At 39.3% G+C, this 18,408-nt stretch overlaps 1 protein-coding gene across 9 annotated transcripts in view; it reads left to right on the top strand.

Moving 5' to 3' along the window:
- Positions 1-18,408, top strand: part of LOC113016073 (nck-associated protein 5) — a 184,935-nt gene that overhangs the window by 132,375 nt on the left and 34,152 nt on the right. For all 9 annotated transcript variants that reach the window (XM_026158596.1, XM_026158586.1, XM_026158587.1 and 6 more), the window contains 4 exons: positions 2,499-2,678; positions 8,379-8,447; positions 11,275-11,313; positions 11,441-11,560. In XM_026158596.1, the coding sequence (XP_026014381.1) occupies positions 2,499-2,678; positions 8,379-8,447; positions 11,275-11,313; positions 11,441-11,560 (408 nt within the window). The remainder of the gene's footprint in view (positions 1-2,498; positions 2,679-8,378; positions 8,448-11,274; positions 11,314-11,440; positions 11,561-18,408) is intronic.

Here is an 18,408-nt window from a genome sequence, read left to right on the forward strand (position 1 = left end):
TGAGCACATTAACCGCAGGTGTCTTCAGACTTCATCTGCTGAGGAGGAAAATTTTAAGGCACATGCACAGTGATATGTCGCACTCAAGTTCTTACTCTGCTCTTGTGACTTAGGATGCAATAATACCTTCATTGTCATCTAGCTAACATGTTATTAACATTTATTCAACACATCTTTTTACCAAAAGCCTGCAGTTAGTAAGTATAAAGAACTGCAACTAGGGATCACTTCAAGAGGTTTTAGGATCAATCTGAAGGGTCACAAGATGATGAATTTGTGAGGAAAAAAAAAGAAAAATGTGCATCAAATTTGGGTCTTTACCATCCAGCTTTTCCTCACATATTTATTTTATCCTGTGAATCTTTGCCTCTTTGAAAACCTGTTCAAATGAAAGAAATCAAAGACCACTGGGGGGAAAATTGCCCTAAATGATCAAGCACTGAGACACTGCTGATTTTAAAGAAATCAGCCACTCTTGAATATCAGATACAGCAAAGTATTTTACTTCATTCATTTATTCAAGTGCAAGACTTATTGTAGGAAAATAACAATTCTTTTCTCAAGAATCATCAGTATATTCAAGCTCTTATGACTGAGATCCTTACTGGACTCCTGAATGACCCAAACAAAAGTGCTTACAAATCTCCAGAACCAAGCACTGTATATCAAAGTTTCTAGCTTAACAGGATTAACGTGCTGTTTATCTTGTTGGGAGTTGGAAGGTGTCAAACTGTGTCAGTTAATTGAATTACTGTGATGTAGTAACAATGCAAACAGATAAATACCCAGTTTTGCATTTTTGTAAATGGTGAAACCTCTAATAAAAATTCCACTATATTTAAAAGAAATCGTCAGTCGTCAGTCCACTAAATGTTATCGCCACAGGCCAAAGACAGAAAAGTCACCAAGGAAGTAAATGTCACCCCTTAATTGGCCAGACTGGATCCCTCATACCTGAGAAGGTTGCTGGAGGAGGATAGTACGCTGTTTATTTGCAGTTTATATATCAGGAACTATTCAACAGCACATTTTTGAGAAATATTTGCAGGCAGTGAAGTGAAATATTGGAAACACTGGTTGTTCTCGATTCTGTCATTATTTGGCTGTTTTTGTCCATACCCATGATTCTCTAGTAAAACTAGAATTTTACTAATTAAAACTCAGTCAGTCAGTTTTAGTTCGTATTACTGCTCAACAAGCACTATTATTTGTCGACTGACTTTTAGGGCCAACTGGAAGTTGATGTTAGAGGAAGTGCAGCTTTACTTGCCCAGAACTCCAGCTGGGCAATCACTGGTTGTGGGCAAGCACTGACTTGGTTTTCCTTGAAAGTCCAAAGACCAAATCTGAGTATATCTCATCAAAAACAATTATTATTTTCCCCCCAGGTTTATATAATTTTTCTTATTTCAGAAGTTATCTTATACTGGCTACTTCTTGTCTCTTACACTTATTAAGGTACGGTGAAATGCAATATTTAGAGAACATCAGTGCTCAAATTTTATTAACATGTTCAGCCTATGATGAGTGCTTGCAAAGGTCACCAGCTGCAAACACTGGAACCACTATTTTAGGTTTAAAAATGCCTGAGAGCGATGACTTTAATATCTAAACTACTGCCAAAGCAAAATTCACTTCAACTGAAAAGTGGAGTCAGATACTTTTACAGCTTTTAAAGTAAAAAATGCAGAACAAAGCGTGCATCAGAGTTTTCATCTAAGGTGATGTCTTCAAATTGTTTTCTCAGACAAACACAAAAGCTGGAACAATCCACTTTGGGGCTTTTTTTCTTCTTTAAAATTCAATGACATTACTATAAATTGTTTGTTTTGTTTTTCAGCCCTTGTAGCAAAGAAGCAGATGATCTTTTTCCAGCAAATATTGATGAATAGATGTTTTCAGTAAGCATCTAATGTGAGGCTCCAAAGATCCCTTGAAAAGCATGAATAGTGTTCTAACTGTGACCAAGAGTTTGTTTTTAGCAGTTTGGCGCTAGCCAGACAGTACCTCATTATTAGCTACTTATAACCAGTGTTTAATTATCACAGATGCCAGGAAACACCAGAAGAGAAAAGATTGCTGGCAATGAGACTGCGTGAGACAGACACTGTGTAAGGGCAAAGAGGGAGAGCACAGGATCCCCATTATACAGAAAAGAAAGCCCCTGAAGGTCACTGCCACTCTTTAGAAAACAAGAGAAACATGATTAGGGATTATGGGATGTTTTGGAGCTCTGTTGTTGAAGCTGCTTCCCTGTTGTCCCATCTGCCCATCTGATCCTCTCCCCTTTTCCTTTCTTCTTCATTCACTCCCTCCTTCCCTCTGAGTTCTGCCTTTCACGCCTCCTTAACCGTTTTACCCTGAAACATTTGTCATACCTCTATTTTCAATTCTTTCCTCCCATCTGCTCTGCTTTTTGCTCGCCAAATTCATGCTTTGATTTTCTGTTCCTTATTTTTCCCCCCCCCTCTAACCTCTTTTCGCTGTCTGTGCGTCAGGATAAACTCTCTGAGGAAGTGCAGAAACAGCACGACGGCCCAGTAGAGAAGGGCTCCCTGCCGGTGACTCAAGCAGAGCTGGACCCCAGGCTGCTGCTGAATCCTGAACATGATGCCAGCCAAGCAGAAGAGGATAAAGACAAAACCAAGCTCCTGCTGGAGCGCCTCAAGGCCCTGGAGGTACTAACTCGCCACCACGCATTTCTGTTGTCTCTTTAAGTCTCTCCTGCTTTGAATTTTTCAGCTTTCTTTTTCTCTCTGCCTACCTCCTTTTCCTTCTGAGTTTTCTTTATTCGTGCCTCTGTATACTTCTTGTATCCATACTCCTAGCCACCCCTGGCTATCCTTTGTGGCCAGCCCGTCTGACAGTTGTCAGAGTCCTTGCTCGGTTGTGTCTGAAAGCATGACAGCTCATCAAATTCTCCGGTCTCCTTCATTTGGAGAGCAAAGTCATCCTGTGAGAATCGCCGCCGGGGCCTCGGGCTGTACTCCAGCTTTGGTTTGTTTTCCTCTGCGCTTGGGGATTTGGGCTATACTCCGCCACGAGCCAAAGCAGCCAAAGCAGATACTCAGCCACAGCGATCTACACTGTTTGTTTTTTGTGCTGAAGCCACTGGACACATATCCGCTCAGATCTCTTCAGTAATTAAAGTGCTCAGGCTTAATTAAGTTAGGCTTTTAGTCTTCACTGATACACTCCTAAGTGGCTCCACGTGGCTTTTTGGTTTTGGTGTGGTGAAGGGTGCGTGGCACTCGGTCTTACCCCGAGTCATGTCACTCATTTCATATATTATCATCCCAGTGAGTGGATGTCATCCTTTGTTATTTGTCACATGCATACGGCCAGGAGCTGCCCTCTTCTACCTTCTAGTCTGGCTCAGGAGGCTATTATCCTCCGCTGCATCAGTGATAAACAGAGAGCAACACAGATTATCTAGGAGGAAGTGAAGAAGTAGAAGTAAATGTCATGACCATTTCCTAACCCCAGCCAGACACTTTGGTGCCTAAGCTTAACCCAGGGGTCTCAAACTTCCAGCTCCAGAGCCACATGTGGCTCGTTTATCCAATTCCAGCAACTCTTCTAATGACGGTAACAAAATAATTTAATTATAAAAATGAACAAAGAGGTTTGTTGCTTTGCTTTTTTTTTAAAGATAGTTTTCTTACTGGTGTGCTTGATCTGTGCACTTCAGTTATAATTGAAATGAAAATGTTACTTTTTACTAAAGCTATTATGCTACATAGAGCACGAGCGATATAGCATTTTTACAACTGATATCGAGATTTGGTGATTTTAAAAATCTGATATTTTATTTCTTTTAGACACACATTACAGTAAACTAATTTTCCAAACATATGTTATGCGTAATGATTAATCATTATTAAGGTAATATGATAACACAGTTTAAACATGATCTTGTTTTATTGGCACGGCTCGTCATTTACTCGTTTATGCTCAGCTTGGATCATCTGGTTATTGTTTGTGCCATTCCAAACACATTAAAGAGAGGCTGCAAAGGGAGTGCCCTCTGGTGGACAAACTATGTAACATCAACATTCATAACATGGTTGAAGGGTGTTTTTTCTATCCCTGGTTTACTTTTTAAATTTTCATTTATTGGCTTTTATAAATAGCAAATCCAAAATAGCTACGTTCAGTCGATAATATCAGCCCAGCAGATATATATCAGTCATGCTCTAATGCTACATGTTTTATTAATCAAAAGCAGGCTTGAAGTAGGCCTTTATATGTCAGTAGGTTTTTTTAGTTATTTCAAATATAAAAACTTATTATATATAACAAGTACACAGTATTGCACCTATTACTTATGTTAATAGTGTAATATGTATTTAGCTGACTTCATTATAACCCCACACACAGCAGTGTCTCCATACAGCTTGTTTAAGCCAAACCTTGCTAAAAAGTTGCTCTTTTGATAGTAAAGGTTGTTGACCTCTGATATAAACAAACAGCGCACATATTAAATAAAAATAGAGTGAATAAAATTGAAAATAAAAGGCAAGTTGTTAGAAAGCTTGTATAAAAAATTGTTTTGAGCTCTGGATTAAATGGATAAAGCTTCTACCACCATTCATGCTTCATTCTGCTGAATTTGGTTGCTGTTTTCTGCCCTTTGCTTCTGTTTCACTTGGTGGAGCAGCTTGCATTTAATGAGGTGGCAATTACCTACTAGATACTACAGAGTACCTACTACTCAATTTAATGGGTTCAAAACAAGTGCTCACAAACATTTTTGTGTACACAGGCTGATAATAAAACAATCCAAATATTTCAGCAGATGCCATCTAACAATTAAAACAATCCAAATGCGTGTAGAAAAATAAAGATGACACTTTGGTAGCAAGAAAGACACATGAAGGAGAAAGAAGTGAAAAAGTAAAAAAAGTCCTCAGAGTGTATTTGATCTTTTCTTCCTTTTGTTTGTTCATCCCTGAAAGAAAACAGACCCTAATTACAGCAAAGTGGCAGATAATTGCCTGCCTGTTGCTCCTCCAGCGGTGAGTTATCTTCTGAGACTGGCGAAAAGTATGGTCAACCTGTCCCTGCGATCCATCTGGTGAAGCGCATTACGGAGACGCTACATTTTAAACAGCTTTATCAAAAGTTATCTGCCGTTTTTATTCCTTGCTGCTGTGTGGGTGATGGATGCACCCCCAGCTAAAGCAGCAGGAACAAAACAGAGGCAATACATCACTGCCCCTCATTGTGCATAAACTCCACTGGCACTAAGTAAGCACCGCCCGGCTCCTGTTTCTGTTTCTCTTCATTAACTTGGCAGGCACGTGCTGCAGTCTGTAACCGGGTCCTAAATGAATACACATAGCACATTCTGGGAGAAATGGCCACTGGTCATTTTACTGATTAGGTGATAAGGGCATTAAAGCTAAAATTACCCAGGAGTCCACACCTGACAAACACAACCTGATAAATATTTACCAAAGACCCAAAAATGCAAGCGTGTGAGCCTGTTGTAAGACGTGTCAGGGTATATACATTATATATGGATTAGGTTGAGTCTAAAGATGTCTGTACTTCACATATTGGTGGATAAACTGGATAAGCTATAGGTTTGTAATTGCTGTAATATTATTTGACAGCATAGATATATTCCTATCAGCTATGTAAATTGTTTTGATTTTACCCATGCCAGTTCATTACTAGGAAGCACCAAATGACAGGGAGATAAAGTAGAGTACTAGTTGATGAAGAAAATGACTAAAGAGCTAAAGAGCCAAAGAAATGTTCTCAGAGAATGTTGGGCCCCAAAAAATAGAGCATAAAGAAGAGTCGAATCCTTAAATTATTAGTCACTAAACAGTGAGAAAAAACTACTGTCAAAAGAAGATTAGTATCCCATGTACAGTAATTTGAATTTTGCAGTTCTGTTCTGGAACATTCCCACCCTCACATTTACGTGCACTATATGAACTAAAGTGCTAGGCCACCTACACTTCCAGGAGCTGCTCAAGCATAGAAACCCACACCATTAACATGAAGGGTTTTTTTAAGTCCCATTGCCACAGAGGTATAAAATAAAAGATTAAGCTGTGGAACCCAATAATTTTGTCCCTACAGTGTAGATTGGAAGCATTAAAGGTCCACAGCAGGTCCAGTACAAAGCAGGCATCAATGATAATAGGCATGCCATTTGTTATGTCAGACTTTACTCAGCGTTAAATGGAGAAAATGGGGTTCAGTGGGGTTGCAAAGCGGCTTGCAGATGCAAGTTAAATAGACTTTCATGACTTCTATGGGCAACATTAAAGGTGATTTAACTTCCAAGTTTGAAAAATGAAGCCAACGTAGTAGTGCCTTAAACCTACATTCTTTTAAATAATCACTAGGGGGCGACAGCTCTGGTTGCAAAAAAACTTCCAATGCTGTAGATGTCTGTGGGAAAACGCCCCTCAGCCCTGACCTGTGTACACACTTTCCAGATGAGTTAATGAGCTCAGTCATTCATTTTGGATTGTATAAATTATTTAAATTAATTAAATGCATTTTCTAAATTATGGTCATTCTAAGGATGAGAAGCACATTAAATGTTTCACTGTTAGATGCACCCCTCGCTGGTTTCAAAACAGCGGGATGGTAACCGTGACAATATTTCAAACCAGTGGGTGATGTCATGGTAGCTATATCGGTCTTTTGTACTGTCAGTGGTGACTTCAGATGAATCCTGTTTCATTTCTAATGACAACAAACAGCTTTAAAATGGCCCAAAATAGATTTTTTTCACATAACATGAGCATTATTAAATAATCGAAGGTTTTTAGAGATTATATTATTTAGGCGTCTGCTCTGCCCCAAGTCATGAATAGATTTTAAAGTTAGTTACAAGAATTGTTATTTACACTGACATTATGACTGCAGGGTTGTTGTGGTGTTATAATAATACACTGAACTATGGCAGAATATGATAGCGGGATTACACGGTTTGACTGAGAAGGTTTATTGTCAAATTTTTAGTGCCTGTTGTGCTGAGTTGTACTATTTTCAATGACAGACTAATCCTTTTACCTTGATTCTTGGTCTCAGAAAGCATCATCCCTGAAAAATATTAAATTCCAGTCTCAACACAAAGAAAGTTAATTTTCTGCCACCTGCCAAGGATGTGCTCCCGCTTAAGTGTTTTCCCTGGTGTAGACACCTCAGAGCCACCGCCATTCATTCTTCTAACAGCGACATAACTTAATACAATGAAATGTTTTTACTATTTTGGCATAGTAACCTTGAAATTAAATGCTATATGATTATTTAATATAATATTTCTGGTGTCTTCTGAGGGGCAGGAATGTAAATAATCCGTCCAAACCGTGCTACCTCACAGACCTAAATGTCACATGCATGTGTTTCCATGTGCAGCCCTGTTGCTAAGAGAGCGGTGCACTTCCAGGTTGCTCATCTCTATAACTACAGCACAAAGAAAGAAGGACACAAGCACGTCCAGTCGCCAACACTTACAGACTTGCATGCCACTAAAACAACATAGCAAAACTGATTTTAGGCTGAGCGCGGACGTGTCAGATAGCGCCTCATACTGAAGCTTGAGTTAAAGAAAATGAGCTGCCGTGTAGGCGAGGCTCTGGTTAAATCATCACATATTTTAAAAAGTCATGCTCATTTCTTTTTGGGTGTGAATAAATGGGAGCTGATTTATTTGTTTTTCTCCTTCTGCAGTTAATGATGGGAATATGAGTCTTCGCTGGCACATTTGAATCATAAATTAAGTTGTGTAACAGTGATAAATACACTGTCAGGGGGATTTCCCAAGCTAAATGCATCTCTTGAAAATAGAAACTAACACATGAGATGCTCGAGCTCTCTTTAATTGCTCAGGCCATTCATTAGATTTGCACTCATAACCACACGTTGCAGGCTTTGAGGCTTTAATTAGTCAGTGTTTCTTCGTAAGACAGCATCGTTGGACTGTTTTGGGTTGTAATCATGTTTCCCATGTTTTCATCAAGGGATTGGTAGTTTCTAGTAAAGGGCAGAGGGCGAGAGAACCAAAGAGTCTGACAGCTCCTAATATGCTGCCTGCCTCTGACAAATTGGAAACTCCCAAAGATCAATAGGACGCCACCTCATCGCTTGGCAAGCAGAGGAGATATTCTTATTAGGTCCAGGCTCCAAACGGCTAGCTGCCGCCCCAAAGTTCAGCATCATAACTTCCATCCCCTTGACCTTTTTCTCAGTTGCACTTGGTAAATTTTTATTGGCTGTCCTGGTTCAAAGTTGACATATGACCTTTGTGAGGGAAGTCTCAGTCTTAGCCGGAGCAACGCTCGATTGCCGCTCCTGTCTCTGTTGTTTTTTGTTGCATCAAACATAACTGGAGTGTGTGTTCTTTGCAGGAGGAGAACTCCACCCTGGCCTTAGAGAATGAGAGTCAAAGGGAGCAGTACGAGCGGTGTCTCGACGAGGTGAGTGCACACCTTGTTTATCTTTATTCATTCCAGGCAACATTCAAGGACGTTGAGTGGCTTGTGAGATGTTTTACTTACCTTGAAACTGAATTTGTTTTGACAGAATAAAATAAATTGTATTGTGGACCTGAAGATTAAGGTTTTAATGAGGTCCTGAGCCATGCTATGGTTATCTTACAGCTTGGCAATTTACTCCAGCCACAGCTCGAGGAAGGCTGGAGAGAATTTGTTGATAATGACAATTAATTTTATTTTTCATGCAACTAAATCTTAACGCACACTCTTTTATCTGACATTTTTTGTCTTTTCACATCCTCTGTTTACTTTTAAACTGTTAAGTAACAACACACACACATTTACATAACTCTATACTATCCAGGCTAAATTAATAGAAGATATGATAGTTAATAGCAGTTGCCTTTGGAATTTTGTTATGTCTATGTCTGCACTATATGTCAAATAAAGAATCTAAAACTTCACAACTACATGGATACTACTTATTTTCCATACTATTAGCAGCTGCAGTATACAGCGCAAGTAGCTGGTAGGCCATCAACAGTATATCTATATGATGCAAAGACAGGAAGGAAGTGAGGAGGAAGGACATGAGGATAGGCAGACAGTAGGTGTGACAGATGGGTTCAAATTGGAGGTTGGGATACCTGATAACAATTTTCTAAAATTGAAATTCAAAGACACAACTAGAATTTCACTCATCAAAACTGAAGCATAGACTTCTTTACAGGCTGTCAATACAGTTACCCACACATTAAGCCGTATTATTTGACAACTAGTTGCATAAAAAATACTCCAAAAAGCACCAACACCACAAAGACAGCAGCACAAAGTATCTGAAATTAAGCCTAGTGGACAGCTAGCAGCTAGGTAGGCACTTACTTTTTCCTTAAACAAGGCCAGTTTGCAACAATGTATAATTTTAGCATTATGATAATACCCCATTCTTTCTTTCTTTGGTTTTGTTTTTTCATGCTATAATTCACCAGGACCTAATGCTAGCTAGTGTGAATAGCATAATACACAACAGAAATGCGGTAATCAGTGCTAAAAATGAAATACAAAGAAACTACTAGAATTTCACTCTTCGAGACTGATGCACTGAAGTACAATTATACACACATTAAACTGTAAAAGGCACTAACACTACAAGTACAGTCACTCAAATTAGCTTAAGCTAAGCTTATCGTACAGCTGTTATAGCATACGGCTGGTATCCATCCCTCTGTAAAGTTCTCATGGAAGCTGAAATTATTTATAGAGCCCAAAATGCTTCTTGCATTAGCCTTTAAACATGTTTATTTCTGCTGTAAAGTTGGTCATTTTAATATGAAAATCTGTGGGGATTGACTCATACTTGGTGCCAGCTTCAAGTGGCTATTTGAGGTACTGCAGTCTCTTTTGCTCCTTAACTACTTATTTTTCCTTCTTTTTGTAACTGTAACGTGCAGTTAAGTGCTTGTGATGCAAGTCTGAAATGTCAGCTTGTATGTAGCTTCATCCTGACATGAACCGGTGTTTGTGCAGAAATAGTTTACATAACAATATCACTTCTGTGCCCTCTGGTTATTTTGCGAGAGCTTGTTAAGCACTGTTTAGGGAGCTACATGAGGGAAATGAAGCAGCCCCGGCTCTGGGCTGTGCCTGCTTGCTGAATCACTCCGGGATGGAGGGAGCGCTGCTAAAGGAAAGCATGTCCAGCAGGGACAAGTCGCCCAATTTGTCCTCAAACCGACAAGCTCAGCAGACTGAGCAGATCTGCCGCAGGGTGGGAAAGACTGGTGAGAGCATAAGGGGAAATAAAAATGAGAGGGGGTGAGGAAGAAGATCGAAAGTTAAAAAAAAGAAAAGAAAGTACAGGGAAGCGGGGCCATTGTTATACAGAGCTGCATCCTCGATGGATTGCATCTGGAGTAAACTCAGCCTTCATCTCCTTTCTGCTTCCCTGCTCTCACTAAGATGGCTCAGCTCGGTTTTGTTGTGTTTATTTGTCAACTGTTTTCCTTTGTGGTTGGCTTTCGGTGGAAGGACGGCTTAGCAATAATCCTGTTTTAATGATGGAGACTGTGTGCGCCCCTCTAACTAGAACAACAGTGTAACAGAAGGGATGATTATTTTTTATGTTACACCAGCTGTCTGTGTGAAATTTTAAAGTCGTTTGTTGTGTTTGTAACTTGTTTCCAGGACGTACAGCGTGCGCAAGTTCACATCCTCTGTCAAACACCATTAACTCCAGTTTGTTTGATCACAAGAGGCAGATCTGTAACTTTGCGGTTCCACAAGCAGGGCTCATTTTGCTATGTTTACCCCCATCTCTCTTCGTTCAATAAACGAGAAACGAGGCGCTCGAAAGAGCCGATGGGGCTTCACGGGGTATTAATGAGCAATCAATGGGCAGTAATCGTAGACGCTCCTCCATCGGCGTTGCGGTCTGAAGTGCGAACCGCTCTGAGACCAAGACCCGGGCACAGCAGCACTTAAGTCAGGCACACCTCTGGTACCCTACATCAACCAGGCACTGTCAATACCACCATTATGCTGTGAGAGCTCAACATTGTCTGCACGAGTGTGTAAAAGAGACACACACACCCAATAGCGGAGGAAAAATGTACAATGCATTGTGCCACAGCGGTTGCTTGGGCTCATAATAATTCATCCGAGGTGTAAATTGGCTGAGGAAGTACAAACACTCCAAAGTGCAGTGTAAGGGTTTCTATAGAGGCCCGGAAGGGTCATATGAGGTCAGGACTTTATTATGGTGCCAAAGCAGATAAATTATATTCTGTGATGTTTTCTTTTTCTCTTTAAGGTTGCCAATCAAGTCGTGCAGGCGCTTCTAACCCAGAAGGTTTGTTACTTCTTTTTCTCTTAATGCATGCTAATATAAATTAATGGATATACTCTCAGTGTTGTTCTAACTGTCATGTGAATTTTACACTCAGACGATGCTCTTTCTATTTGTCCTCCTGAATCAGGATCTGAGGGAGGAGTGTCTGAAGCTGCGAACAAGGGTTTTTGATCTCGAGCAGCAGAATCGGGCGCTCGGTGTTTTGTTCCAGCAGAAGATCAAGCCGGCCTCGGACCTGCTTCTCCAGGTACGCTGCCCTTCCCAGAACCTACCCTCCTGTCGATACACTACATTGTAGGTGATCAAATGGCAGGAAATGTATCGTTAAACAGGTAAAGAACAAAAAACAAAGAAGAACAGAGTGTGTTCCTCCCCTCAGCCGACCAGACCGGTCGCTGCAGATGGCCGCCCCTCCCTGAGCCTAAGGGAGGTTTCTTCCTGTTAAAAGGGAGTTTTTCCTTCCCACTGTTGCCAAGTGCTTGCTCACAGAGGGTTGTCTAATCGTTGGCCTTTCTCTATATTTTTGTAGAGCCTTTGTCTTTCAATACAAATCACCCTGAGTTGAATGATGTTCTAATTTGGGGCTATATAAATAAAAGTGAATTAAAAATACAGAGGAGTTCATGGTCCACTCAGTGACTGTAAGATGTCCAGGCCCTGTGGCTGATGATCAGTTAATCGAGTGCTTTAACCCTCTTAATGTGAAGCAGTAAGGAATGATTTAGTTTGCACAGAGCTGCAGAGAGTCCTGTCATATGCAAGCTTTGCAGGATTATACCGTCCTCAGCTACTCCTTTGCCAGTATACTTTTATTTTAGTCTCGCTACTACCACATAAATGTTTTAGTAATGCACAAAGTACTGTATATAGATATTTGAACTCAAACATAAGTCTTTGCTCTGGCTTCTCCAATCGAAACAGCCACCTCCTCAGGTTACTGGAACAGTTTATGTCTCCTGTTGCTCAGACAAGTTACTGGCAAACTTGAGCAGCAGACTGAATATCATATTATATAGTTAAATTTTATAGTTATTAATATTATTTATCCTGAAAAAAATTCAAGGTATACATTTTAAAAATTAAGTAGGTCAGTTTGGGGTCCTATAGTTTTAGCCTGAGTTTGCATATCCACACTCAAACATGGTGGAAAGAACTCCAGTAAACGACCCTGAGTACTTCTTCTCATGCATTTGAAGTTGTTTTCCATTTTTAGTTGTTTTTAAAGAGCTTTGGGGTCCTAACCAGAGAAAGAGACTGCTAAAAAAGAAAAGAAAAATAACCCGTAAACACTTTGATTGTTTACGGGTTTACATCTTTCTCTCTAAGCTTACATATGTGCCGTTTTAATGTTACTTTTATAGTTTTATGTTGAGGATTCACATGAAATCGGTTCTCCCTGCAGCACGGCTTTCTACATTAAAAACTATGTTGGAAGTCTTTAAATGGCAGATACAAACTTAAAACATCTCCTGCCTTCCCCCAAAGTAGAGCGTCTTCCCTGGTGCCCTCTTGAAAACAAATCCCCTCCTCCAAATCAAAATAACACACTTCACATAAGTTCTGAAATGTTTGCAGCGCCAGGGCTATAATCTCCAACTCTCCACATCCCACAAACAACAAAGATTTGAACCCTGTAGCCATCACCAAACATCACTGTACTTGTACACCCCATAAACCCTATATTCTCTCAGCAGGAGTGGGTGTTTTTTTCTCTCCTTTTGGTCCCAATTTACTGAAAAGTGTCCATGTGTCCATCCAGCAGACTCTGTAAGGTGTAATTATGAGGCTGACGGACCTGCGGCTGTGTTTTTACGCAGCTATTGTCAACCATGATACGAAGTCAGAGGGGAATATGATGAGTTCGGAAAGTGGAATGTCACATAATTGTGGCTCTTTCGGGAGAAAGAAATTATGGGTAGATAAGGAAAAGGAAGGACATGAGAAAGCAAAGCAAAAACAGGAAGTGGTACAAATGCAGAAAATGAATTTAAAAAATGAGGAAAGAGAACTAATGTGGTTGTAGGCGTGTTAGAAAGATCCTTTCAAGGTACTTCTGCTGCCATTAGCAGACAGGCAGGAATATTGTTAAGTGAAAGTGCAATATAAAAGGCTGGAAGAAGGATACTGCCGACACCGCAGCGGAAACCAAAGAGGTGCAATCTCACTGAAGAGGTGTATTAAGGCACTCAGGAATATGATAGAGTTTGAGATCAAGTTCAGTCGTTATTGAGATCCCATGCGGGTAATTGGATTGCGGCGTATTGCTTTATATCCCTCTGGCATCCAGCCGAGACTGTTTTTCTTCTTCTCTTTCCGGCGTGATTCAGACATTATGAGTACGTACGTAACGTAAGGCAGGTGAAAGGAACATAATCATGTAACGTGTGCGTGCTACAGTGCTGTTTGTGTGGTTTCTACAAGCGTGTGGGTTTTTGTCCGCTCATTATTTAATAGCAACATTTTAACCATCATCAGGGTGATTCAATGTAAGAGTTAATCATAATGTGATCACGCCTCTCCGGATGCTCGGCGTGTCCTTTATGAGGGCTTCAGTCGTGTGGGAGAGCTGTTAAAAACAGCTATATTTATCCACGTCACAAAGGCTCGGGACTTCCTACGGAACAGCTATATTTTTATCTGTCGTGCTGTATAATTATTATTTTTATACTTATTTTTTGCAGAGTTAGATAAGAAGATCGAGGCCACTTTCTTATCTTCCTGTTCATTGTAACACTACAACCATAGACTCTATAAAAGACGGATTTAGCTGCTATTCATGGGTAGTAGTGGTGGTGAAGTCACTCTGAAGCCTCGAGCTGAGCATTTCCTGTTGTTCTTATCTTAGTGTTTTCAAACCAGATGTGACAGCTGAGAGGCAGAACCAACCAAAAAATGAGTACAATGAGCATAGCCAATGAGCATACCCTTGATAATCCTCCTTTCTGACTCCAATAGTGACCATGAGCTACAAAATGAACTTTGTGTTTTATTTAATAACGCCTGAAATCAACAATTGAGGCCATTAAGTCATCAAGAAAGTGTTTATGGAGGTCCCAGAACAAGGGAGCTTAGACTTCAATGCTTTACCTCACCCCCAACCGATTGTGACAGATGGCTGCCCCTCTTTGAGCCTGGTTCTGCCAGAGATGTCTTCCTGTTAAATGGGAGTTTTTCCTTCCTGCTGTTGCCAAGTGCTTATTCTTAGGGGGTCGTTTGATTGTTGGGGATTTCTCTGTATTGTATTGTTTCTCTGTATTGTTGTAGGATCTTTAACTTACAATATAAAGCACCTTGAGTTGACAGTTGTTGAGATTTGGGGCTACAGAAGAATTGAACTGAGCTAAATTGAATTAAATATACAACCAGAATGTCATGGGCATTCTGGTTGTATAGATGAGCAGCCATCTGTCACAATACATAATGAATGTCAAGTTCATTATGTATTGTGTATTTCTGATACACAATACACACGGTCTGCCCCCGCAAACCGTGACACAGAAGTCTGTGTGTTCTTCTTATAAAGAATACAGGATTTGTGTTAGCACAAAGCTCACAACTACACTACAAAATGTTACATTTATTAAATATGGTCAAATGGAATATACTGCATTGGTACGCATTCACTTTATATCAAACACATTTTCCTTATTAATTAAACATTTGAATGATTTGATTGTTTCCTCTGACTGGTCTCTGGGCCTATGTTACTGGGGCCTCAAATAAAAGCTAGTCGATAGTTAGCTTAACCCTCTCCTCCCCCTTTTTAATGGATTACACATTTAGTGAAGTTGAAAAATGCAAGAATCTTTTTATTTTTTTTAACATAGCTTCTCTGTTTACCGCTGACGTGCTAAGCACAGTGAACCAATTACACATTCATCTTATAGAAATGAGGCTGTCATTATTTAAATAGTCATAAATACTCAGTTGAGAAGTCTGCGTAAGCGTACAGCAAAGGATAACAAACGGGTTTGGATTTTGTATCTGTCAGATTACAGATAGATTTTGTGTTCAACTTACTAAACCAATTGAGCTGAATTACTTAGGAGAATATGAAAATAACCGGGGTGAGTTTTCATTTCTTTTCTGTCCTACACCCTCAAGCCGAGGGAGACTTAATCACCGATATGAGTGTACAGTTTCCCATTTAGCTCTGGACCTTTTTGCTTATCAGTAATTAAACGTTCCCCAGTTCCCCGTGGGCATCTTGAGTTCCTCTGATAAAGAACCATAATGCATTTGACTTGAGGGGGTAGGGACAAATAAGTAAATACTTCAGCCTACTCCTTTTCAAACAAATAATGGAATGATATTTTGTAATGATTGTGAAGGCACATGTTTGAAATGTTTGAAATAAAAATGAACTGAACTGAACTGAACATTTGATAGTGAATGCACCGTTTGTGCACCTTCGCTGCCTTCAGCTGAAATGTTTTTGTGTGAAAATGCCACATATTCATTTCTGACATCCACATGTTAAAAAAAACAAAACAAAAAGCAAGATTTCTCAAACTCTGCACTACGACCAGCTATGTGTAGTACCAGCCACTAATGCTGCTCGGGCTAGTAGCAATTGAGTCACCCATTACTGGGACAAATGCTTGTTTTCTTTTTCAAACCTAAGAGCCCCAAGGACACAACATGCATGCCGTGACCTCATTACTGCTCATGCGGTTGTGAAAAAGTTGTAAAAACTTTGTGCACAGAAGAAAAAAAGAAGTTTGCAATAGCAGATTTAAACAAATACTCTTCCACAAACATAAATAACAAAATTTGCAGAGTGGAGCTTTAGAATGTCTGTTTTTAATGGAGCTCCATATATCTTACTTTATTATATTGCAGCGGAGCATTTGTCTTAGTTCCAGCTACAGTGCAGTGGGCAGTGTGTAGCTGGAAATTTAGGAAGAGCCTTTGTGATGAGTCAGACGTATAGATCAGGTCATGCAGGTGAGCATTATGTGGATGAGTAGGTGTGTGTGTGTTGTGAATTAATCTGCGAGCACGGCTTTTCTCTCTTGTGCATGTGTGGGTGTGTTGCAGGACGATGTGTTTTTGACAGCGAGTGCCAATACTGACGTATTTGTTTGGAAGCTATTCTGGGCCGACGTTCATTATCTTGAAATATGACCACTGTCAAAGCAGAAAAAAAGCAACAACAAAAGAACAAAAGCAGGAAGGCTTTTTCCTTCTGTTCAGTATATCTTGAAAAGTTTGGCTCCCAGACTAATGAAGTTACTCCAGACGTTAGCTAATAGTCAATAAAAGGCCATTATTTGCATGATATATTGCAGTCATCCCTGCATTAATGGGACAATTTACATTTTTGACTTTGAATGTCAAAAAGTTCAAGAAGCGTACAGTCGGCCTTGTCAGCTAGCATTTCCTTCACCTATCTTTCCCCCCGTGACCCTGTGACACTATTGACTGAATCGTTGATGAGGATGCTGAGGAGGTGAAATCCAGCACCGTCATGATAAGATCAGAGCCCCCCCGTGACAGCTCAGCCACTCCCATCCTGTGTGGACAGCATCCAGGCCCGGCCGTGTCGCATCAGAGCTTCATACACAGTTATCTCTGTGGACAGAATAAAATAATAACCAAACAATGTTTATTTAGATGGTGCCTTTTACAAGCAAAAACTGCAAAGTGCTTTATAGACAATAATCAAAATTTTAAATAAAAGGAAAAAAAAGATCAACTACAAATACTGCACATTTATTAAAACATGGTTAAGAGCACTGTGAGGGTGAAAAGGTTTAATGTAAAAAAACACAAAAGCAGAAATGGAACGAAGCCGGTTGCTAAAATAGCAACGACTGTTTAGCTTGACGCAGGTCGGTCACTGTGACCTCGGCAGCTCAAACACCGCCTGTTCTTAGTGAGATTATGTTTAACAAAAGATAATTTTAGATAAAAAATGTTACAAGGAAAGTGTGAAGAACTAAAAGATTAACAAAGTAAAATGACAATTACAGAACCTGAACTGTATTTTTTTTCACAAAACAAAATAAACTCAAATCCTGTAGATGTTTTTTCATCTGTCTTAAATTAAAACTGTTTCGATATGGTTTTGATGTTTTCTTGATGAAACATTCGTTGAAAAAGGTTGTCAGCTTTGTTTTTTTAACAAACCATGTGAAAAAGACAGCTTTTTATTTAAAAACCTAAAACTATCACATATCATAATAATAAGATAAGATAAGATAAGATAACCTTTATTAGTCCCACACGTGGGAAATTTGTTTTGTCACAGCAGGAAGTGGACAGTGCAAAAGTTATGAGGCAAAAATTAGAATACAATAAGAATAAATACAGTACACAGCTGTACAGAATAGAATAAAATAATATACTATATACAGTAGAATAAAATAGAATAAAAATATACAATAAGATAAAAATAGAATACGAATGCTATATACAACTGAGTAAAAATACAACGAATAATACTAATTAGGCCGTTTATACTGCACAATAATTAAAACATGCTTAAGAGCAGTACAAGACAAAGTTTAGACACAGAAGCAGAACTGTCACAAACCCGGGTACAGAATTACCCGAGTCCTAGCTGGCACAGGCTGATCACTTTGACCTCAGCAGCTCAATCGCGGTCTGTTCTTGGGAACAGTGGGATTGTGTTTAACAAACAGTTACAAACAATTTTACAGAACCTGAGATGCACTGTATTTTGACAAAACGAAATGAACTCAAATTTTATTTTATCACGTTTAGTCCTGTAGAAGTTTCTAATAATTAGTTTTTCAGCAGTTTGTCGGCTTTTAAAAAGAAAAGTGAAAATTGCATATTTTTTATAAGACAAGAATTTGCACTTAAAATATATTTTTTTTATTTAATCAAAGAAAACCCCTAACTCTCTGATGCATTTTTTTTATATGTTAGGTTTTTTTTGCTCTTTTGCTGTTAATGCCTTAACACACACACATACAGACATATATATATATATATATATATATATATATATATATATGTATATATATATATATATATATATATATATATATATATATATATGCCCAAACTAGTACAACTGCACGATATTACTACTACTACTTTTGCCTTTATTTGCTTTTGAAAGAA

The sequence above is a fragment of the Astatotilapia calliptera genome, chromosome 23 (assembly GCF_900246225.1).
Source record: "Astatotilapia calliptera chromosome 23, fAstCal1.2, whole genome shotgun sequence".
Lineage (NCBI taxonomy): Eukaryota > Metazoa > Chordata > Actinopteri > Cichliformes > Cichlidae > Astatotilapia > Astatotilapia calliptera.